Source organism: Pseudophryne corroboree, chromosome 6 (assembly GCF_028390025.1).
Source record: "Pseudophryne corroboree isolate aPseCor3 chromosome 6, aPseCor3.hap2, whole genome shotgun sequence".
In the NCBI taxonomy this organism is placed as follows: domain Eukaryota; kingdom Metazoa; phylum Chordata; class Amphibia; order Anura; family Myobatrachidae; genus Pseudophryne; species Pseudophryne corroboree.
In genome coordinates, this window is record NC_086449.1 from 148,052,624 (window position 1) to 148,076,031 (window position 23,408).

At 48.0% G+C, this 23,408-nt stretch overlaps 1 protein-coding gene across 3 annotated transcripts in view; it reads right to left on the reverse strand.

Annotated features, from left to right (window-relative positions):
• The window catches only part of CNNM4 (cyclin and CBS domain divalent metal cation transport mediator 4), a 51,422-nt gene extending 28,974 nt beyond the window's left edge, over nt 1-22,448 (reverse strand). Inside the window, exons 1-7 of one of the 3 annotated variants that reach the window (XM_063932001.1) lie at nt 21,321-22,448; nt 19,184-19,547; nt 18,132-18,275; nt 13,396-13,533; nt 13,139-13,308; nt 12,856-12,955; nt 12,708-12,753 (exon numbers count right to left, since the gene is read on the reverse strand). In XM_063932001.1, coding sequence (XP_063788071.1) covers nt 12,708-12,753; nt 12,856-12,955; nt 13,139-13,308; nt 13,396-13,533; nt 18,132-18,275; nt 19,184-19,547; nt 21,321-22,340 — 1,982 coding nt within the window. In that variant the 5' untranslated portion in view covers nt 22,341-22,448. The remainder of the gene's footprint in view (nt 1-12,707; nt 12,754-12,855; nt 12,956-13,138; nt 13,309-13,395; nt 13,534-18,131; nt 18,276-19,183; nt 19,548-21,320) is intronic. The other 2 variants (XM_063932002.1, XM_063932000.1) reach the window with 2 other exon arrangements.
• Between the last annotated feature and the right edge of the window lie 960 nt (nt 22,449-23,408).

Below are 23,408 nucleotides of genomic sequence, written 5' to 3' on the forward strand. Positions count from 1 at the left end.
ACCAAAAGTACTGAGAATCATAAGAAGGAGAGGAGTAAGAACGATACTCGTGGTTCCGGATTGGCCAAGAAGGACTTGGTACCCGGAACTTCAAGAGATGCTCACGGAAGACCCGTGGCCTCTACCTCTAAGAAAGGACCTGCTCCAGCAGGGGCCTTGTCTGTTCCAAGACTTACCGCGGCTGCGTTTGACGGCATGGCGGTTGAACGCCGGATCCTGAAGGAAAAAAGCATTCCAGATGAAGTCATCCCTACCCTGGTCAAAGCCAGGAAGGATGTAACCGCAAAACATTATCACCGCATTTGGAAAAAATATGTTGCGTGGTGTGAGGCCAAGAAGGCCCCTACAGAGGAATTTCAACTAGGTCGTTTCCTCCATTTCCTGCAGACAGGACTGTCTATGGGCCTAAAATTAGGGTCCATTAAGGTTCAAAATTCGGCCCTGTCGATTTTCTTCCAGAAAGAACTGGCTTCAGTACCTGAAGTTCAGACATTTGTAAAAGGGGTACTGCATATACAACCTCCTTTTGTGCCTCCAGTGGCACCTTGGGATCTCAATGTTGTTTTGAGGTTCCTTAAGTCACATTGGTTTGAACCACTCACCACTATGGACTTAACATATCTCACATGGAAGGTGACGATGCGGTTGGCCCTGGTTTCAACCAGGCGTGTGTCAGAATTGGCGGCTTTTATCATATAAAAGCCCTTACTTAATGTTTCATTCTGACAGGGCAGAATTGAGGACTCGTCCTCAATTTCTCCCTAAGGTGGTTTCTGCTTTTCACATGAACCAACCTATTGTGGTGCCTGCGGCTACTAGGGACTTGGAGGACTCCAAGTTACTTGACGTTGTCAGGGCCCTGAAAATATATGTTTCCAGGACGGCTGGAGTCAGAAAGTCTGACTCGCTGTTTATCCTGTATGCACCCAACAAGCTGGGTGCTCCTGCTTCTAAGCAGACTATTGCTCGTTGGATTTGTAGTACAATTCAGCTTGCACATTCTGTGGCAGGCCTGCCACAGCCAAAATCTGTAAAAGCACATTCCACAAGGAAAGTGGGCTCATCTTGGGCGGCTGCCCGAGGGGTCTCGGCTTTACAACTTTGCCGAGCAGCTACTTGGTCAGGGGCAAACACGTTTGCTAAATTCTACAAATTTGATACCCTGGCTGAGGAGGACCTGGAGTTCTCTCATTCGGTGCTGCAGAGTCATCCGCACTCTCCCGCCCGTTTGGGAGCTTTGGTATAATCCCCATGGTCCTTACGGAGTTCCCAGCATCCACTAGGACGTCAGAGAAAATAAGATTTTACTTACCGATAAATCTATTTCTCGTAGTCCGTAGTGGATGCTGGGCGCCCATCCCAAGTGCGGATTGTCTGCAATACTTGTACATAGTTATTGTTAACTAAATCGGGTTATTGTTGTTGTGAGCCATCTTTTCAGAGGCTCCTTCGTTGTTATCATACTGTTAACTGGGTTCAGATCACAAGTTGTACGGTGTGATTGGTGTGGCTGGTATGAGTCTTACCCGGGATTCAATATCCTTCCTTATTATGTACGCTCGTCCGGGCACAGTATCCTAACTGAGGCTTGGAGGAGGGTCATAGGGGGAGGAGCCAGTGCACACCAGCTAGTCCTAAAGCTTTCTTTAGATGTGCCCAGTCTCCTGCGGAGCCGCTATTCCCCATGGTCCTTACGGAGTTCCCAGCATCCACTACGGACTACGAGAAATAGATTTATCGGTAAGTAAAATCTTATTTTTACTATTTCCCTCCCCTAACTACCTCTTTTTATAATTAAATAAATAACATCCAACAACAGTTTCCCGCAGTCTGCTTCTCACATGTTTTTAGGTTATTGTTTTGACTGCTCAACTATGTATTTTGTTGATTATTCCGATGTGTCTAGCTTGTACCGATTCTACGTATGCAGCTGGTCATTACTTTACTATACACTTTTTCTCCTGTTATAACTGCATACAAAAATAAAAAACCCTGTTCTTGCCGGCTACTTCCAGTTTTGTATTCTCTTTAGCCTGACGTTCTTTCCCCTTTTCTCCTGTATATCTGTTTTTGGGTCATTTATATTTTCTGCACATTAACCAAACCAAGTTGCAGCTCATGCTGGTTTTTTCCCCCTAAGGTCTTGAACATGTGAATTCTTGAAATTATTTTTCAACCAGGTGTGATTGTATTATGTCCTGGACACGGACAGGTAATTTTATGCCTCATGTGTAGCTTTTGTCTGTATCTGTTCATGCTGTTGGTTTTAAATAAAGAGATTGCATTTAAAAATAATTAAATAAAAACAATAACTAAAACACACCACAATGGCTGCATAGCAGTCCCAAATGTGTAATGTCCAAACAGTCAGTTGTCGCAAATTCACAACCCGACAAAACGTTCCTTTACCTTTTTACTTTATGGAACAAACTGTAGATGAAGATTTGACCGTGGCATCACTATGTAGTAATGCACGGGAAATATCAAGCATTATATTATACAATAATGTTTGTCACAAAAAATAAGATTTTAAACCTACCAGTAAATCTTTTTCTCCTAGTCCGTAGAGGATGCTGGGGACTCCGTAAGGACCATGGGGTATAGACGGGCTCCGCAGGAGACATGGGCACTATAAAGAACTTTAGAATGGGTGTGCACTGGCTCCTCCCTCTATGCCACTCCTCCAGACATCAGTTAGAAAAAAAGTGCCCAGAGGAGACGGACAGTACGAGGAAAGGATTTTTGTTAATCTAAGGGCAAGATTCATACCAGCCCACACCATCCACACCGTATAACATGGAATATACGAACCAGTTAACAGTATGAAACAAAACAGCATCAACCCGAGACTGATCTTAACTGTAACACAACCCTTATGTAAGCAAAAACTACATACAAGTCATGCAGAATGTAGTCCGGACTGGGACGGGCGCCCAGCATCCTCTACGGACTAGGAGAAAAAGATTTACCGGTAGGTTTAAAATCTTATTTTCTCTTACGTCCTAGAGGATGCTGGGGACTCCAAAAGGACCATGGGGATTATACCAAAGCTCCAGACCAGGCGGGAGAGTGCGGATGACTCTGCAGCACCGATTGAGCAAACAGGAGGTCCTCATCAGCCAGGGTATCAAACTTGTAGAATTTTGCAAAAGTGTTTGAACCCGACCAAGTAGCTGCTCGGCACAGCTGTAATGCCGAGACGCCTCGGGCAGCCTCCCAAGAAGAGCCCACCTTTCTAGTGGAATGGGCCTTTACCGAATTTGGAACCGGCAATCCAGCCGTAGAATGAGCCTGCTGAATCGTGTTACAAATCCAGCGGGCAATAGTCTGCTTAGAAGCAGGGGCGCCAACTTTGTTGGCTGCATACAGGACAAACAGTGCCTCTGTTTTCCTAATCCGAGCCGTCCTGGCTACATAAACTTTTAAGTCCCTGACTACATCAAGAGACTTGGAATCCAAGTCCCCCGTAGCCACTTTGGGCAGAAATTGAGGGCGAGTTCTCAACTCTGCTCTGCTCTATCCACATGGAAAATCAGATAGGGGCTTTTGGGAGACAAAGCCGCCAATTCGGACACCCGCCTCGCAACCGTTTGAAGAGGTTCAAACTAGTGTTAAGGAACTGTAACACCACGTTAAGGTCCCATGGTGCCACTGGGGGCACAAAAGGAGGCTGAATGTGCAGCACTCCCTTTACAAAAGTCTGGACTTCTGGGAGAGAAGCCAATTCCTTCTGAAAGAATATAGATAGGGCCGAAATCTGTACCTTAATGGAGCCTAACTTCAGACCCATATCCACTCCTGTCTGTAAAAAGTGGAGAAAACGGCCCAGGTGGAAATCTTCCGTAGGAGCATTCTTGGCTTCACACCAAGAAGCATACTTCCTCCAGATACGGTGATAATGTTTCGCCGTCACCTCTTTCCTAGCCCTTATCAGAGTAGGGATGACTTCCTCCGGAATACCTTTTCCAGCTAGGATGCGGTGTTCAACCGCCATGCCGTCAAACGTAACCGCGGTAAGTCTTGGAACACGCAGGGCCCCTGATGCAACAGGTCCTCCCTGAGAGGAAGAGGCCATGGATCTTCTGTGAGCATCTCCTGAAGATCTGAATACCAGGCCCTTCGAGGCCAATCCGGAACAATGAGTATTGTCTGCACTCTTTTTCTTCTTATGATTCTCAATATTTTGGAGATGAGAGGAAGAGGAGGGAATACATAGACCGACTGAAACACCCATGGTGTCACCAGGGAGTCTATCGCTACTGCCTGAGGGTCTCTTGATCTGGCACAATACCTCCGAAGTTTCTTGTTGAGGCGTGACGCCATCATGTCTATTTGAGGAAGTCCCCAAAGACTTGTTATTTCTGCAAAAACTTCTTGATGAAGTCCCCACTCTCCTGGATGGAGATCGTGTCTGCTGAGGAAGTCTGCTTCCCAGTTGTCCACTCCCGGAATGAAGACTGCCGACAGAGCGCTTACGTGATTTTCCGCCCAGCGCAGAATCCGTGTGGCTTCCGCCATTACCACTCTGCTCTTTGTCCCACCTTGGCGGTTTACATGAGCCACGGCTGTGACATTGTCTGATTGAATCAGAACCGGTAGTTCGCGAAGAAGATTCTCCGCTTGTCGTAGGCCGTTGTATATGGCCCTTAATTCCAGTATGTTGATGTGTAGACCAGCCTCCTGGCTTGACCATGTTCCCTGAAAATTTCTTCCTTGTGTGACTGATCCCTATCCTCGGAGGCTTGCGTCCGTGGTCACCAGAACCCAGTCTTGAATGCCGAACCTGCGACCCTCTAGAAGATGAGCACTCTTCTGCAGCCACCACGGCCCTGGGGGACAGGCTTATTTTCTGATGAATTTGAAGATGGGACCCGGACCACTTGTCCAGAAGGTCCCACTGAAATGTCCTCGCATGAAACCTGCCGAAGGGAATGGCCTCATAGGTTGCCACCATTTTTCCCAGTACTCGAGTGCATTGATGGACTGACACTTTTTTCGGTTTTAACAGGTCTCTGACCATGTTCTGGAGTTCCTGGGCTTTTTCCATCGGGAGAAAAACCCTCTTTTGTTCAGTGTCCAGAATCATGCCCAAGAAAGATAACCGAGTCGTTGGAACCAACTATGACTTTGGTAGATTCAGAATCCAGCCATGTTGCTGCAGCACACTCAGGGAGAGCGACACGCTCTTCAGCAACTGATCTCTCGGTCTCGCTTTTATCAGGAGATCGTCCAAGCACGGGATAATTGTGACTCCCTGCCTGCGCAGGAGCACCATCATTTCCGCCATTACCTTGGTGAAAACCCTCGGGGCCGTGGAAAGCCCAAACGGCAACGTCTGAAACTGGTAATGACAGTCCTGTACAGCGAATCTCAGGTACGCCTGATGAGGGGGATATATGGGGACATGAAGGTATGCATCCTTTATGTCTAGTGACACCATAAAATCCCCCCCTTCCAGGCTGGAGATAACTGGCCGGAGCGATTCCATCTTGAATTTGAACTTTTTCAAGTACAGGTTTAGGGATTTTAAATTTAGAATGGGTCTGACCGAGCCATCTGGTTTCGGGACCACAAATAGGGTTGAATAGTACCCCTTCCCCTGTTGAATTAGGGGAACCTCGACAACCACTTGTTGTTGACACAGTTTGTGGATTACAGCTAAAATTATCTCCCTTTCTGGGGAAGAATATTTGAAAAACCGGCGAGGAAGCACGTCTTCGAAATCCAGCTTGTAGCCTTGGGATACAATTTCCATTGCCCAAGGATCCACGTCTGACTGAACCCAGACGTGGCTGAAGAGTCGAAGACGTGCCCCCACCGGCGCAGACTCCCTCAGAGGAGCCCCAGCGTCATGCGGTGGATTTAGTAGAAGCCGGGGAGGACTTCTGCTCCTGGGAACTAGCCGTAGCAGGCATTCTTTTCCCTCTACCCTTACCTCTGGCGAGGAAGGAAGAACCCCGACCTCTTCTAGACTTATGCGACCGAAAAGACTGCATCTGATATTGTGGTGTTTTCTTTTGCTGTGGGGGAACATAAGGTAAAAAAGTAGATTTACCCGCGGTAGCTGTGGAAACCAGGTCCACGAGACCTTCCCCAAATAAAACCTCACCCTTGTAAAGCAAAACTTCCATATGCCTCTTTGAGTCGGCATCACCCGTCCATTGGCAGGTCCACAGGGCTCGCCTAGCAGAAATCGCCATGGCGTTGGCTCTCGAACCTAGCAGTCCAACGTCTCTCATATATAAGACTGCGTCTCTAATGTGAGCTAAGGTCAATAAAATGGTATCCCTATCTAGGGTATCAATGTCAGCTGACAAGGTATCTACCCAAGCTGCTACAGCGCTACAAACCCAAGCCGACGCTATTGCCGGTCTGAGCAAGGCACCCGTATGCGTATAAATTGATTTTAAGGTAGTCTTGTCTGCGATCAGCAGGATCCTTGAGGGCTGCCGTGTCCGGGGATGGTAGCGCCACCTTTTTGGACAAGCGCGTTAAAGCCTTGTCCTCCTTGGGTGAGTATTCCCACTGTAACCTGTCCTGTGCCGGGAAAGGATACGTCATAAGAATTCTCTTGGGAATCTGCAGTTTCTTGTCTAGAGTTTCCCAAGCTTTTTCAAATAACTCATTCAGCTCATGAGATGGGGGAAAAGTCACCTCAGGTTTCTTTTCCTTAAACATGCATACCCTCGTGTCAGGGACAGAGGGGTCATCTGTGATATGCAAAACATCTTTTATTGCAATAATCATATAATTAATACTTTTGGCCACCCTTGGGTGTAACCTGGCATCATCGTAGTCGACACTGGAGTCAGAATCCGTGTCGGTATCAGTGTCTGCTACTTGGGACAGTGGACGTTTCTGAGACCCCGAAGGGCCCTGTGACACAGTCAAAGCCATGGATTGACTCCCTGTTTTATCCCTGGACTCTGCTTTGTCCAATCTCTTATGTAACAGACACATTTGCGTTTAAAACATTCCACATATCAAACCAATCAGGTGTCGGCGTTGCCGACGGAGACACCACAATCATCTGCTCCACCTCCTCCCTAGAAGAATGTGTGAAAAAAACTACCAAGGTAGGATGGCGCTGACAGGTGTTGTGGATCCTCAAGCTGCTGAATAAGAGGGCTAGTTAAACCCTTAAATGTATACAGAGAAGAAAAAACAATTCAGCGCTAAGAACTAGTTAAATGTATAGTGGAAAATTTATTAAGAACATAGGTCGTCAATTTCATACATATTAATATATAATTACTGTTGCAACAGATAATAAAAATATATAATATATAATAAAGGTACCACAATTAAAAAATAGGGCCAAGATCAACACTGCTAAGTTTTGAAAAAAATTCTTGAAATGCTGGGTGTATTGCAAGAAGCCTTATCCTAGGGAGATTTTTGTACGGTGTTACCAGTTCACTGTAGTGAGTCCTCCAGTCGGTTAGCACTCCGTAAAAAGGAGATCCTCTCACTGGTTTCAGTTGTCCCGTGCTGGTACTAGTTTTTAATTGTGGTACCTTTATTATATATTTTTATTATCTGTTGCAACAGTAATTATATATTAATATGTATGAAATGGACGACCTATGTTCTTAATAAATTTTCCACTATACATTTAACTAGTTCTTAGCGCTGAATTGTTTTTATCTCCTCCCTAGAAGAGCCTTTCGCTTCAGACATGCGGACACACGTACCGACACCCCCACACACTCAGGGATATATCTATATGGAGACAGTCCCCCAATAAGGCCCTTTGGAGAGACAGAGAGAGAGTATGCCAGCACACACCCAGCGCCACCGGACACTGGAATAAAATCCCAGTCAGTACAGCGCTTTTATAGAGAGATATATTTTATTTATATATATATATATATATATATATATATATATATATATATATATATATAATTATATATATATATATATCCCAAATGGGACTGGCACTCTCCTGGCTGGCGTTCAAGTACCCCGGTGCCTTCTGTGGTAGCAGCAATGTAGAAGTCCAAAAAAAGAACAGCGGCACTCGAGGATTTAGGTGAAGCAATCAATTTGTATTCAAAAAGATGATTACATAAAAGCCAACGTTTCGGGGCTTACATGCCCCTTTGTCAAGGGGCATGTAACCTTGACAAAGGGGCATGTAAGCCCCGAAACGTTGGCTTTTATGTAATCATCTTTTTGAATACAAATTGATTGCTTCACCTAAATCCTCGAGTGCCGCTGTTCTTTTTTTGGACTTATATATATATATATATATTTACTCACTGCGCCAATTAATGTGCCCCCCCCCCCTCTGTTTTGCCCTCTGGAACCGTGTTCAGCTGGGGAGAGTCCGGTGAGCCAGCTTCTCTGCAGTGTGCTGTGGAGAAAATGGCGCTGGTTAGTGCTGAAGGATCAAGCCCCGCCCCCTCAGCGGCAGGCTTCGGTCCTGCTCAAATTATTTATACTGGCGGGTTTTTTTTAATCTACCGCCTCCGCAGTATATATTGCCTATGCCAGTGTCCCTGGAGGTTAGTATTGCTGCCCAGGGCGCCCCCCCTGCACCCTGCACCCTTACAGTGCCCGCTGTGTGTGTGTGTATGTGTGGGAGCAATGGCGCGCAGCAGTTACCTCAGTGAAGATCTGAAGTCTTCTGCCGCCTTTGAAGTCTTCTTTTCTTCTCAATACTCACCCGGCTTCTATCTTGCGGCTCTGTGAGGAGGACGGCGACGCAGCTCCGGGACGAACGGCGAGGGTGAGACCTGCGTTCCGACCCTCTGGAGCTAATGGTGTCCAGTAGCCTAAGAAGCAGAGCCTATCATTTAAGTAGGTCTGCTTCTCTCCCCTCAGTCCCACGATGTAGGGAGCCTGTTGCCAGCAGTGCTTCCTGAAAATAAAAAACCTAACAAAAAGTATTTTTCAGAGAAACTCAGTAGAGCTCCCCTGCAGTGTACCCAGTCTCCTCTGGGCACAGGATCTAACTGAGGTCTGGAGGAGGGGCACAGAGGGAGGAGCCAGTGCACACCCATTCTAAAGTCTTTAGAGTGCCCATGTCTCCTGCGGAGCCCGTCTATACCCCATGGTCCTTACGGAGTCCCCAGCATCCTCTAGGACATGAGAAAGATTAATGCAGAGCTTGGCACATGGGACTGGAGAGAATGAATGGGCAGCCCTGACAGATACGTGGCAGTACCTAAATGCACCAGCGTCACAATTATAACGCCCTTTACAAAAAGCGGAGATTTGTAGGTCTCCAAAAGCCACTGCTCAGCCCACTGGTACAGATAGGACCGGATGTAAGGAGGTTATTTACTTTGTAAGAGGTTCTAATGGTCTGCTGACATGTAGTTATTTGTATACAGTAAATCGTATTAACCAGTGATGCAATTGCCTAGACACACACACACACACACACACACACATACATACACATTATATACAGGCAGCACGTGAACAGTCAGCTCTTAAGGTTGATGTGTTGGAAGCAGGAACAATGGGCATTGTAAGGGTCTGAGCGTAACAGCCAGATTGTGATGGCTAAATCAAAGAAAACGGCAGCTTGTGAGTTGTTCCCTGTACACAATGGTTAGTACCTACTAAAAGTGGTCCAAAGAAGGACAACCAGTGAAACAGCAACAGGATCACGGGCACCCAAGGCTCACTAATGCATGGAGAGTGAAGGCTAGCACGTCTGGTCATAGCTCACAGAAGAGCTGCTGTAGCACAAATTGCTGAAAAAGGTAACGCTGATTAATCAGCACATGAACTTCAGAACTGGACCATGGAGCAATGGAAGAAGGCACCTGGACTGATGAATAACATTTTCTGTTACATTATGTGGACGGCCGAGTTATGTACATCGTTTACCTGGCAAAGAGATGGCACCATGATGCACTATTGGAAGAGAAGCCAGCGGAAGCAGTGTGATGCTCTGGGCAATGTTTTGCTGGGAAGCCTTGGGTCCTGGCATTCATGTGGATGTTCCTTTGACACGTACCATCTAGTTAAATACTGTTAAAGACCAAGTGGGTAATTCAGAGTTGATTGCAGCAGCAAATGTGTTAGCAATTGGTCAAAACCATGGGCACTGAAGGGGGGGGGGGAGGGGCAGATGTAACATGTGCAGAGAGTTAGATTTGGGTGGGTTATTTTGTTTCTGTGCAGGGTAAATACTGGCTGCTTTATTTTTACATTTGCAATTTAGATTTCAGTTTGAACACACTTCACCCAAATCTAACTCTCTCTGCACATGTTATATCTGCCCCCCTGCAGTGCACATGGTTTTGCCCAACTGCTAACAAAGTTCCTGCTGCGATCAACTCTGAATTACCCCTCAAGTACACCCCTTCTTGGCAATATTAACCTCTTTCTGAAAGATAATGTACTCTGACACACTGCAAAAAATGTTCAGGATTGGTTTGACATCAAAGTGTTGACTCGGCATCCAAATTCCCCAATCCAAATCGATCATCTGTGGAATGTGCTGGAAAAAAAATAATCCGAGCTACTCAAAGTATCTGCTGCTAGCGTCTATTCTAGTTCACTAATGGCGGTTTCTGCAGCTAGGTAATGATCAGAAGTGATTTGCTATTATACCACAGTAGGGATGTGGATTAATACATGGACAATGTTATGGTCGACAGTGGTTAAGGTTGACATAATGGTTTTTAGGCCAAATCTTGTATATTTTATGTTATGTGACCACGGTCAGTACAAACGTGTACGCTCGCCACGTCTCAAGCAAGGAGATTCGCTCTGCTTACCACAAGTTAATATTCCCAATAGATGTCCATGTGGATAGTAAATCAAACAAATGTTATGAAAACATGTGAAAAACACAAAAAACATGTGTCAGGTCGAACTTCAACACTGTCAACCTTTTGTACGCAGACGATCTATCATCCAGATACCGCACAGTAGGACAGCCTCATAGGACTTGTGCAGGAGAGCCGCACAGAAGTCAGATCATCACGGACGATCTGTGGATGTAAACTCCAGCATATCCCATAAATGCTCAATGCAGTCTGGTTCTGGTGGCTGAGACGGCCATGGCACATTACCAACATCACAGCCATCATTATCAATCCGCTGAGGGTCCATATGTGCTGGTTGTCATCCAGGAAGCTGCCCAAACATGGAAACTACCCTCAGGGCTGTAGGGTTCTTGGGGTTATTGCCACATATGCACACAGACCACAATGCCTTCCTCCACTGCTTGTGCTCCACGCACTACTGAAGTCACAACCGTGCATTTACAGGTGTGATGAGAGCTTCATGCGCTGTAGCCCAACAATGTTATCCTGTGGCGTCTCCTCAGTCAATGATGTAGGTTACTGGACTCTCACAACACAGTTGACTGAAGCAGTTTTTTGCCTCTGGACTGGTGCAGATACCCATTAGCCCTCTAAGCTACATCATAGCAGTCACTTATTTGTGCAAGCTCAGCAGTCATGGGCACAGAAGCTCCTGACAAACACCCCCCATAATCACTGCACTTCCAGAACAGCTGGTGTCTCCTCCTGAAGCCATGCTAGCCAAGCTAAGTATCTTTTCCATGACCCTGAACATGCTGGATGGATAGTCAGAATAGCCTGTGCTTACAATATACTTGGCATCCCCTATTTAGCCTTTATAATAAAGGACACAAATGACATTTCAGTACTTTTTACCTACACAACTGTACAAAGGTCACAGAACTCACAGCTTCTCAGACATGCTGCAGACAGTGCTCTGGGACAGAGTCCCCCCTTCCCAATTTTCCGTCATTGCACTTGTGATGTGATCGCCTGTACTAAGATATAGGAGCACAGGCAGAGGATAGGGGATGTGCTGGAGATTGGATTCGGTTACGTTGCAGGCGCCCGGGATCCTGGCGGTCAGCATACTGACGCCAGGATCCCGAACAGTCAGAATGCCGCCAGCCGGAATACCGGCTAACAGGGGCTGTTCCCACTCGTGGGTGTCCAGGACACCAATAGAGTGGGAACAGAACCTGTGGTGAGCGCAGCGATCCACCGAGTATGTAAGGGGTTTTGTTGTGCTCGCCCCGTGGCCGGCACTCGATCCCGGCTGCCGGCAACATATACCCAACGCCTGGAGACACCAGGGCAGGGCACTGCAGTAGTGCAGAGAAGCAGCACTGTATAGTGTACAGGGTGGTGAGTAAAGATGGGCAAGGGAAGGGTTAGAGATGTAAGAGAACCAGAAGCCCACATGGCACTGAAAGACCACTAGGAAACAATGGAGATGGACTGAGATATAAACCAGCCACCCTGGGCTCTATCAGTCAGCACACAACAATGGGGATTTCAGGGATTAATGGCACACTTTTAGACATCTCCTTAGTAAAAGTACAGGGCATATACCCCTTTACCCATTCAGCTTGGTTAAAACATAGGAACTTAACACCTGAGATGATCCCAACAACTAGAATATTAAGGGGAAGTGCAACAAAAAGCTGTAGTGGCAAACGCCTATATACACTCCGCCAAAACCACCTGGATTAAATCAAGAGCTTTAAAATTCACACAAGACGGACAAAGAAAGAAGAGCAGCAGCTATGTAACCAAGACACAACTTGCGTATTAATGATACACGCAGCTCCACACAGTTATACACGCTTCTTATTCTCCAGTCTGCTGTTCCACCCACACACGGTAGCCAGGAACTGTCCCTGCGGTACGTGCCAGGAACGTGCACACGCTATACATACACATGCAGTCCTTTACCTGCTAACCTTGAAAACATTGACCCCCCTTTTATGACGGCCAGGAGCTAGGGGTGGATGGAATAAGAGATGCAGGGAAATGAGGAGGAAGCAATACGGTCACTTTAGGCTGCGTCATTGGTGCTATCTGGAATTTATTCAGCACTCACCATTAGCTGATGTGACACTCATAGCCATGACACCGTAGTAGGAGAAAGCTCCAGACTCAAATTTCATATTCTCCTTCCCAGCCTCCACTTCAACCTTCCCCTGGAAATGAAGAGAAACACTGTAGATTACACATGAGGCCTAGAAACAAGCCCTGCAGCTCTAGTTATAACCCCTTCTGCTGGCTCTATTTACACTGCCAATCTTCTACTGTTCCATGTAACCATTCCCAGGTCATACCCTTCCAGTACACCCACCAGCAGTAAGCCAGCACGACCAACACACCTGTAAGATAAGGATGAAGTAGTCGGCTATCTTGTTGCGCTGGTACAGGTAGTGTTCAGGTGCCTTCTTCTCATCCTCATTGAAATGCAGCTCCTGCACTACATCTGGGTACTTTAGCAGGCGCAGGAGCGTCTTCTCCGATACCAAGGTGGGTGCAAACAGGGACACCTCTGCAAAGTGAGGACAAGCCAGGAGTAAGCAGAAGATCAGTAAGAAAGAAATGAGAGCTCCGTGACAAAGTAGGTGTATACAGTAACCTGTGGATAAGAAGCGATGGGCAGCAAGGAGCAGCTGGGGTGAAATTTTTACTCTTAGCTCATGATCTGGGTCTTTGAAAACTGAGAAATCCTTTTTGTCCTGACGACGACCAACGCGTTTCTTACTGCGATTATCCGCTGCAGGGAGGTAAGAGGAGAGATTGAGTAATGGAAGCTATTTACCATGGCGGCAGTCACAGCTTTTTATAACAGACAAGAATCCATACAACTACACTGGAGATTTACCAAGCCTTCTTAAAAGCAAAAATCTGGTTGTCACCCACACCACCCAATCAGATTCTTGCTTCCATTTTTTAGACTGTACTAGATATATAGCTAGAATCTGATTGGTTGCAATGGGTAACACCTACTCTATGCCTTTTACAAAAAATGCCTTTTACAAATAAAAAAAAAATAAAAAAAAGTCTGAGAAATCGCTCACGTTATCACTGAGAAGTCACCAGAGCCCAACCTGGCACAGAGTGCCCGAGAGCCAGGTAAGGAGGAAGGCATTATGCAGATAATGGCCAAAGCTCAAAGCTCGCAGGCTGATGTGGTGCTTTGGATTGTTCAGTGCTTGTCCGATATATAGTTCTCAGCATATTACGGTTTGCATCCAACAGGCATATACACAGTGCAGGATGCCATTGCATATACATATTTACTGTTGGCCTCTAAGCATTTGGGTAAGTCACTAAGCTCAATGTGCACCTCTTGCCCTGGCTCCTAAGAAGAACAGAGTCTTTGTATAGGTTTGAAGAGCTGCATTAGAAGTTTGATCATTTTTGTGCACCCTACATTGCACCTGCATCCAGGATATCTGGAGCTGGCATACATGAACTTAATCCTAAATAATCCATACTTCTCTGCCATCGTAATGCTTCATGTCTTACTGAGAACATTTCTTTCTACTGAATAGTTTCTTAGTCTCAGGCGATTACAGTGGTTATTAGTCACTGACTGTAATAATACTGGCTGTTTACACAGAAGCTTCATCTGACGCAATCCCTCTGCTCTGGCTCCGGGAAGACTCACAAAGTGATGACACAAGAACACTGCTCGCCCACCCAGTCTGCAGGGTACCACTTAACCAATACACTGCACATCCTCAGCTATGATCTGTAAGATCTTACTTCCTGCCAAGTGATAAGCCAGTAATCCCCTCCTTACCTAAACCGTTACCAGCATGCCTACGTCAAGGCTTTCTTTAAAAAAAAAAATAAAGTGTATTCTCTGCAGCCATTGATACTAAATCTGCTCTTATAATACTCATATTGTATATGCCTTTCATGACCCAAGACTTTTCATCACAGGGTGGGAAAAGGATTCTGAAATTACAACCAAAACGTACTGTGTAACATCAAACAAAAATACATAAAATCAGGATTTTGGTACTTACCGATAAATCCCTTTCTCCGATTCTACAGGAGCCACTGGAGTGCAGTAACAATGGGGATATAGTAGGCAGTAACTGGGAGCTGGCACTTTAAATTTATAACCATGTGACTAGCTCCTCCCCTACTATGTCCCCCCCCTCCAAGCCAGTCTAGTTAAAACTGTGCCCGAGGAGAGCTGGAAAAGACCAACATTAAAGTAAAGGAAGTTCGCTAAGCCCCTTAAAACAAGATAACACCAAGGAAACCTGGAAAACACAGTGAAAGGGTAACATGAACAAAACGAGCAGTCACACAGTGACATGCAAACAAATAAGTGAAGTAGGAGGAACACAGCGCAGGGTGGGCGTGCAGTGGCCCCTGTGAAATCGGAGAAAGGGATTTATCGGTAAGTACTAAAATCCTGATTTCTCCTTCATCTACTAGGGGCCACTGGAGTGCAGTAACAATGGGGACGTCCCAGAGCGCCCAAAACGGGAGGGAGAGCACTGAGAGTCCTGCAAAACCGGCCGGCTAAACTGACCCAGAGGCCGCAAAAGTGTCAAACCTGTCAAACTTGACAAACGTATGTCGGCCTGACCAAGTGGCAGCGCGACAAAGTAGTCATGAAAACCCCGCGGGCGGCCTCCCACGAAGCTCCCATAGAGCGCGCCGAAATGGAAGACAGAGGCTCTCGAGAAACAGACACAGAAGCCTGTCTGATGGTCAGACATAGCCAACGGGCCAACATCTGCTTGTAAATCGGCCATCCAGGACAGGTAGCACCGTACAGAAGAAATAAGAAAACAAACTTCCGAATAGCCGAAGACCTCACTGTGAGTCGGAGCGTCCTGACAACATCCAAATATCCCGAATTTAGTGAATCCGCCGAGAGGGCCGGAACCACAAGTGGCTGATTTATGTGAAAAGCGGTCACCACCTTTGGGAGAAACGACATTGGGGTATGAAGCTCAGCCATAACCTCATGGAATATCAGGGAAGGCGGCCGACAAGAGGGAGAGAGAGAGAAAGCGAGAGAGCACCAAGTACCGACACCCGTCTGGCCAAAGCCAGAGCCAGGAGAAGACCACCTTCCGGGCGAGATATTTCATCTCCAACGACTCCAGAGGCTCAAATAACGGAGACAGCAGAAAAGTGAGGACCAGGTTGAGGTCCCATGGTGTCGTTGGAGGACGAAAGGGAGGCTGCATTCAAAGAACTCCCTGCAAAAAGTTCTGAGCAAGGCTAATTTCCTTTGGAAGAAAAACCGAAAGAGCACGGACCTGAACCTCAAGTAAACTTAGTCGAAGCCCTGCCGAGAAAAAACACCTGGAGAAAACGAGTAAGGTGGCTAAATGAAAAACTGAAGGGGAAAACTCTCGGTCACACCATTCCACATAAAGTTTCCAAATGTGGTAATAGTGAGACGATGTAACTGACTTCCGAGCTCGGAGCATAGTAGGTATAACCGTACGAGGAAACCCCTTCCTTCTGAGATGGCCTTCTTAACAGCCATGCCGTCAAACGAAGCCTACGTAAGGCTGAATAAATAAAAGGACCCTGTTGAAGCAGATCGTCCCATAGAAGCAGTAGCCAAGACTCCTCTACTGACAACAGGTGTAGGGCGGAGTACCAAGTCCTGTGCGGCCAATCTGGAGCCACCAGGAGGACTAGCGCGTATTCTCCCTTTATGCTTTGCAGAACCAGGAGGTAGCAACGGGAAAGGAGGAAAGATAAACGAACCAGAAGTTCCAAGGAGCCATGAGGGCATCCACAGCTACTGCTGCCAGGACTCCCATACGAGAGTAGTAAAGAGGCAGTTGAAGGGTCAGGCGGAATGACATGAGGTCGATCTGAAATCTCCCCCCGGACCAGCTGATAAACCCCCCCCCCCCCCCCGCCCCCCGCTACGGTGCCTATTTTTAAAACTAACTGCGCTAGCGGTACCGCTAACAGAGCTGAAAAGCCCAGGCTCCTGCTACCAGAAGCCAGGGTTATACTCACCGCTACCGTTGCTGGGCGACAGAGGAGATAACCCGGACTCTCGCCGCCAGCAGCGGAGTCCGGGCAGAGGTTCAATGCAGTGAGAAAATGGATGCCAGCGCACGCAGAGCCACCGGGGCTGCCAGGAGCTGAGGCCCATGTTGGGATTAAGCTCCGCCCCCCCCCCCCCCCGTTAAGGCACTCAATTTAAACCCTAGAAAATTGTAGCGGGGGGAGCCCTGCATCCCCCGCCGGCAATGCGAGCCGCGGCCGGTACTGCTGATAGAGTGGCCCCGACACACCCCGCACACAGCGGTGTCCGGCCATCTCCAGAGAGCCAGAGTCTCCTTCAGCTGGGGATCCATCCCAAGCCGCACGCAGCTGCGATGGGCCCCCTCCGGCAGCTTCCGCGGTGCAGACTGGCAGAGGTAGAGCTGCCAGTCTGAGTGTAAAGAAAAGAATAAATAAAAATATCTTCAGGAGAGGTCTGAAGAGTGAACCAGCTCCCTTGGGCACAAATGAAAGACTGGCTTGGAGGGGGGATATAGTAGGGGAGATGCTAGTCACATGGTTATAAATGTAAAGTGCCAGCTCCCAGTTACTGCCTACTATATCCCCATTGTTACTGCACTCCAGTGGCCCCTAGTGGATGAAGGAGAAAAGATTACAAAGAAAAAACACATTTAGTTAGTCCATTCCCTGACAGAACGTCTTCATGATCAAAAGAATATTCAAACCAGACCCAATAAAAGCTTATTGAATATCTGGCTATAGGAGGGGCATAGGACACAGGACATTTGTCCTTCTCCTCCAACTGGTACCTTGCCTCACACACAATATTGGCTAGCTGAGCCATGCATAGATTGGCATAACGGAAGGCTGAATGACCAAGCAGGCTCAGCAGTGGCACATTAGTTATCAGATGGCAAGAGGTGTATGAGTAGTTCCCCTATGGGTAAATGTACAGGACAAGCACTGCGTGAGGAAGAGCAAGTGATGCAGATCGAAGGGTTAAAAATTATTATTATTATTTTTTTAAATCTTCTATCTAGCTCACAAAATTCTAAAATATCTATCAGGCCCTGGTCTACCCCCCAACTCTTTCTCCATGTGTGTAACCTGATCTTTGGTCAATGTGGTCTTTTTTCCTCTTAGACGCTGCCTGTACATCGCAGCACATAAGCTCTCCATACGCTAACACAACAACCTTACAGGTCTATTCCTTGAATAATTTACGTTACAGAAAGAAGAGCACCCTGACCTCCTAATGATTAGCCGCTCTGGAAGTGACATTTACACTTGCCATATGTTGATATGTATAAAGTGCAGAATCATTGGAAGCACAAATGAAGTTTACGCAGATGGTGGAGAGAAACTTACTATAAAGATCCGATTCATCCAAAATCTCTGATTTGATAATTTCTTCTATGACATCCTCGAGAGTTACTAGACCCATCACCTCATAGAACGGATCACCTTCTCCTTCACTGTTCACTTTCTGTACAATGGCCAAGTGAGACTTTCCTTTGGATGATGGAAGAGAAACAAGTCACATGGTGTATACACACAGATGTAATAATTACTTACCATGTAGTATTGCACACAGACCACCCAAACCTCACATGCGGTCGCCAACTAATCCCTCACACAGGTGCATGCGGCTGAGACAGTGTATGTGAAAATTCTCCCATACACACCGTCCAAACTTTAATTATCTCTGTATTTGTGTTCCGTAATTAAACTGACAGTTGTGCAATCTTCTCAGGTACACCACAAGTACAATATGTGCAGTGTGCAGGGGATATTACATGGAGCACCGAGTGCCAGGCAGTAAATTACAAGCTTGGAAACCTCACTCACTAATGTTTGCTGAAGGGTTAGTGACTTTTGGACCAAGACAAACGTAAGTGTGGGCAAGAGGCACATACTAATGCCAGCTTCGCTGTGTACACAAGGTCACCATCAGACTAAACAAGAATGGGCTGTATTGTTATTATACTTGTCAGTCTAATGTTTTATTTCCTATCGTAAACCTATCCTTGCTGGCTGGGAGAACATAATAGGGCATGTATTTCTACAGCTCTAAATACGGGTGTTACCAATACACCTGCAATAGGTACCTACAGCCACAGCGGTTTAATATCTGGCTACAGAATGAGACGGGTTTGATGTAGCAGTTTTATGCTTTCTTGAGCCAAGTCAAAGTACCACTATATAACATGTCGCAAAACTAATTATATCACCGCTATAAACCAGCTGACACCGTCGCACAACAATTACACTGTTATAGGACCAGAACCCGAGTTGTAGTTGTTTCTTTAATCCAATGAGAAAAAAAAAAAAAAGTAATGTAAGACTTGTGAGACCCCACAAACAAGTCAGAAAAATCTGCATCTCCGTGTATGAAATGTCATCTCCAGCCCCGCACTCACCCTTCTTGAACTCCTCCAGCACAGCATCCAACTTGGTGTCACTGAACACGAAGTGGACGGGGTGACTGTAGAAACGGGTGATGGTGCTCAGGGTGGTGCAGTCATCGGGATCCACGAAGGCCAAGTCTTTCACGTAGAGGATGTCCACAATGTTGGATCGCTCATTCTCATACACAGGGATACGGGTGTAGCCGCTCTCCATGATGCTGGACATGGTGTTAAAGTCTAATATGGCGTCGTTGGTTAGCATGAAGCAGTCCTCCACCTTGGTCATCACGTCCTCCACTGTCTTTGTGCGCAGCTCCAGCGCTCCCTGGATGATATTCATCTCTTCCCGTACCAGTCCGCTGTATGGCTCCGTAACCTGTACGAGAAGAGGCCACAAAAAAATAAAAAATAAAAATCATAATCAGTTTCAATGATCAAGTCTAAAAGAACACGTACAAGGAATTATTCCTGGTGAACCACATCTCTAAAGGTGGGTACACACTGGCCGATATATCGGCTGTTCTCTTGAACGCCCGATATATAACACGGGTCCGTCGGCCAGTGTGTATGGGCGATATGTCTGAACTCAGTCATTCAGACATACCGCGTCGGCCCCGCAGCACAGCCGACAGCCACCATATCTACCAATATATTGGCACATCGCTGTGCCGACCCCCGTACACATGCTGCGGAAGCCGGCGGTGATTGACAGCTGAACGGGGCGGGTGGGCGTGTGTACACGGCCGCCCAGTTCATTACGTCAGTCCCCAACGGATCGGGCAGTGTGTAGACTCAACACACTGCCCGATCCGTCCATAGATATATCTGCCGATCAATCGATCGCCAGATATATCTGTCAGTGTGTACCCACCTTCAGGACAGGAAACAAACATCAATAATAAACAAAACATTTTTTTTTTTTTTTTTTTTAAAGAGTAACAAAACACAGGGCGATATCCAATTACAGACAATGAAACATCCGTAGTGAAAAACTGGAGTTATTGGTGATTTTTCCCAGATTTTTTTTTTTCTTTTACAGCGATATCCAATTTGATCCCCTGTTGATTTTTATTTTTATTTTTTATGAAAACACACCGGTTCAGTGAAACCAGTGCGTTTTCGCTGCCGAGGACATGAAAAGCCGGAACTTATTGGGGATTTTTTTTTCGCCTACCTGAGGCAGGTGAAATAAAATCCTGATAAGCCGCGGTGACCTCTCTAGTCAGTGTCACATGACTGCGGCAGCAGCCTGGGACTGCAGGGAGACTGCCCGGGAGCCGGACTGTCTGCACCGGGAGATGTCAGGAGCCGGGACACGGTACTTCAGAAGGTAACAATCCCCAATAAGGCAGCCCGGGGCGATATCATTACCCGTGGTAAGGTACCGCAGGAAATTGAATATCCCCCTATAGGCTTCAGAGTGCAGACACGGACACCAATGTAGCCAATTAGCGTATTGGCAACAACAGCCATAGACAGCAGATAACTGACCTGAGCAAATAAATAACCAGATTCTAGGCAGTAAAATATATACAGATTATATTGTTATAATGCAAAACAACATACACCCATCCCTGTAACCCTGCTTCTCCCCTGACAGTGCTATAAGCAAGCAGGAGCCCTCCACCTCCTAGCTCCCAGCTGAAGAAGCAGAGCTGGCCCCAGGCATGGGCCATACAGGCGAATGCTTAGGGTGCTTACAGTAGCTCTGGAACTTGCCAAGTTTTAATCGCATCCCCAAAGGGGTCAGGATTCTGGGGCCAGATCAGGCCACAAGATGTGGTGCCACAGCTGGTGTCCCCACGCCATAGCAACGGCAACTTACCCCCTCATTACTGATACAACCCCAACGCCTGGCAGTGAGACTGGCTGCAATGTAAGGGTGCACCAGTTTAAATATTGCCCAGGGCACCACATGGGTCAGGGCCGGGTGTGTGCAGAACCCAGCGATGGGCAGAGCCAGGGATTTGACTGTGAAAATGATAACAGGTATTTATAGTTTATGCCACCTTTGTATTATTCTAATGATTTGTGTGTGGCTGTGATACTAGCCAGTGCCTCCTCTGCCACTGACATCACCTCACTGGTCGAACCACAAGTGCCAGCATGTCCTGTCAGACAGGGCCACATCCCCCTCCCTCCCACACACCTTCAGCATCTCCAGCAGCTTCTCCCGGTTGTAGACGGTGCCGATCTCCTGTCCCAGGACGCAGTCCAGCAGGCGGCTGACCGGGTAGGCCAGGGGGAAGGTCAGCACCATGAAGATGCGGGTGAGCCACAGGGTGTTGGCGCCCACGGCCAGGCCGTGCCGGGAGCACAGGGCCTGGGGCACAATCTCGCCCAGCACCACGATGCCGCTGGTGGAGGCGATGACGGCGGCGATGCCGGAGCCGATGAGCTCGTCCAGCAGCGAGGTGAGCGTGGTGTTGACCAGGACGTTGCCCAGCAGCAGCGAGCACAGCAGGTAGTTGCCCTTGCGGCGCACCGGCTCGATCTTGGCGGCGTATCTCCTCTCCCGCTCCGAGCCGCAGCGCTGCACCACCCGCAGCTCCATGGGGTCCAGCGCCATCAGGCCCAGGTTGAGGCCGCTGAAGATGCCAGAGAGGGCGAGCAGCACGGCGATGATGATGCCCTGCAGCCAGACGGGCAGGAAGGGCTTGTGCTCCTCCAGCACCCGCAGCCGGCCCTCCGGCCCCGGGTGCAGCGTCCAGGGCAGGCCGGGGCCCCGGCGGGTGCACAGCGCGTACACCCGGGACGTCTGGCTCTTCCGCAGCAGCTGCACCTCCAGGCGGAGCACAGCCGCCGTGCCGCCCCCCTCCGCCGCCTCCTCGCTGACGTTGAGCTGGGCATTGCGCAGCAGGTCCCGGGTGTCCTCCAGGCAGCTGCGGTTGTCCTGCGGCCCCAGGGACACCTCGGTGAAGGCCAGTAGCTGCTCGCTGTCCGGTCGCAGGTGCAGCCCGTAGAAGCGCAGCTGGATGCGGCTGCCCTCGGTCACCTGCAGCTCCCCGCTCTCTGACAGCCGGGTCTCCTGGTCGCTGCTCACCAGCTTGAAGCCCAGGATGAGGGGTAGCTGCTCCGGGCCCGGGGAGGGGGAGACGGCCTGGGAGGCGCACGGCGCCGGGTCGAGCAGCAGCAGTGCGGGAAGGATGAGGACGCCCGGCCAGGCCATAACGTGTGCGACTCTGTAGGGCCACAGCCGGGTTTGCGACGCCGAAGCCACGCCCCGCAGTTATATAAACCACGCCCATCGATGGTCGTGGGCAAATAAGCCACGCCCCTCTTGTGCCTAAACCGTATTCTCTTTCCTTTCACGTGCACAGGCCGCCGGTGTGTCTGCCGACGTAGCCACGCCCACCCAGCGCAGGGACCGCCCCATGGAGGCTTGCGTTACGCCCCCAGCATAGACACAAAACCACTGTTTCCTATGACAGGCCACGCCCCGTGCATCATAGACCACGCCCCTCAGTTTTACATTCCCGCCCAAATTCTACAAATCTGCGCTGGTTGCAGTGGTAAACAAACAGCGAGAGTGCGCAGTCATCAGCGTGAATCACACACAGGGGAGGGGACACAGCCAGCAGCAACACGCTAACACTGGGGGTAATTCCAAGTTGATCGCAGCAGGAAATTTTTTAGCAGTTGGGCAAAACCATGTGCACTGCAGGGGAGGCTGATATAACATGTGCAGAGAGAGTTAGATTTGGGTGGGTTATTTTGTTTCTGTGCAGGGTAAATACTGGCTGCTTTATTTTTATACTGCAATTTAGATTGCAGATTGAACTCACCACACCCAAATCTAACTCTCTCTGCACATGTTATATCTGCCCCCCTGCAGTGCACATGGTTTTGCCCAACTGCTAAAAAATGTCCTGCTGCGATCAACTTGGAATTACTCCCACTGTGAGTGGTGTTATTAGCACAATGCTCTGGCATTTATGTCAGTGTTTTTAACAACTGTATTTATGGGTGTGGATCATTAGATCAACAGTATCTAGGTCGACAATGTTTAGGTCGACCACTAGAGATCGACAGGGTTGGAAGTTCGACAGGATTTCTAGGTCGACATGTGCTAGGTCGACAGGTCAAAAGGTCGACATGAGTTGTTGTTTTTTTCTTCGTAGAGTGACTGGGAACCCCAAGTGCACCGTGTACCCTCATTCCGCTACCGTTTCGCTCGGCACAGATTACTGTTCCAATTGTAGTCCACGTGGATCGTTAAGTATGAAAAAGTTCAAAA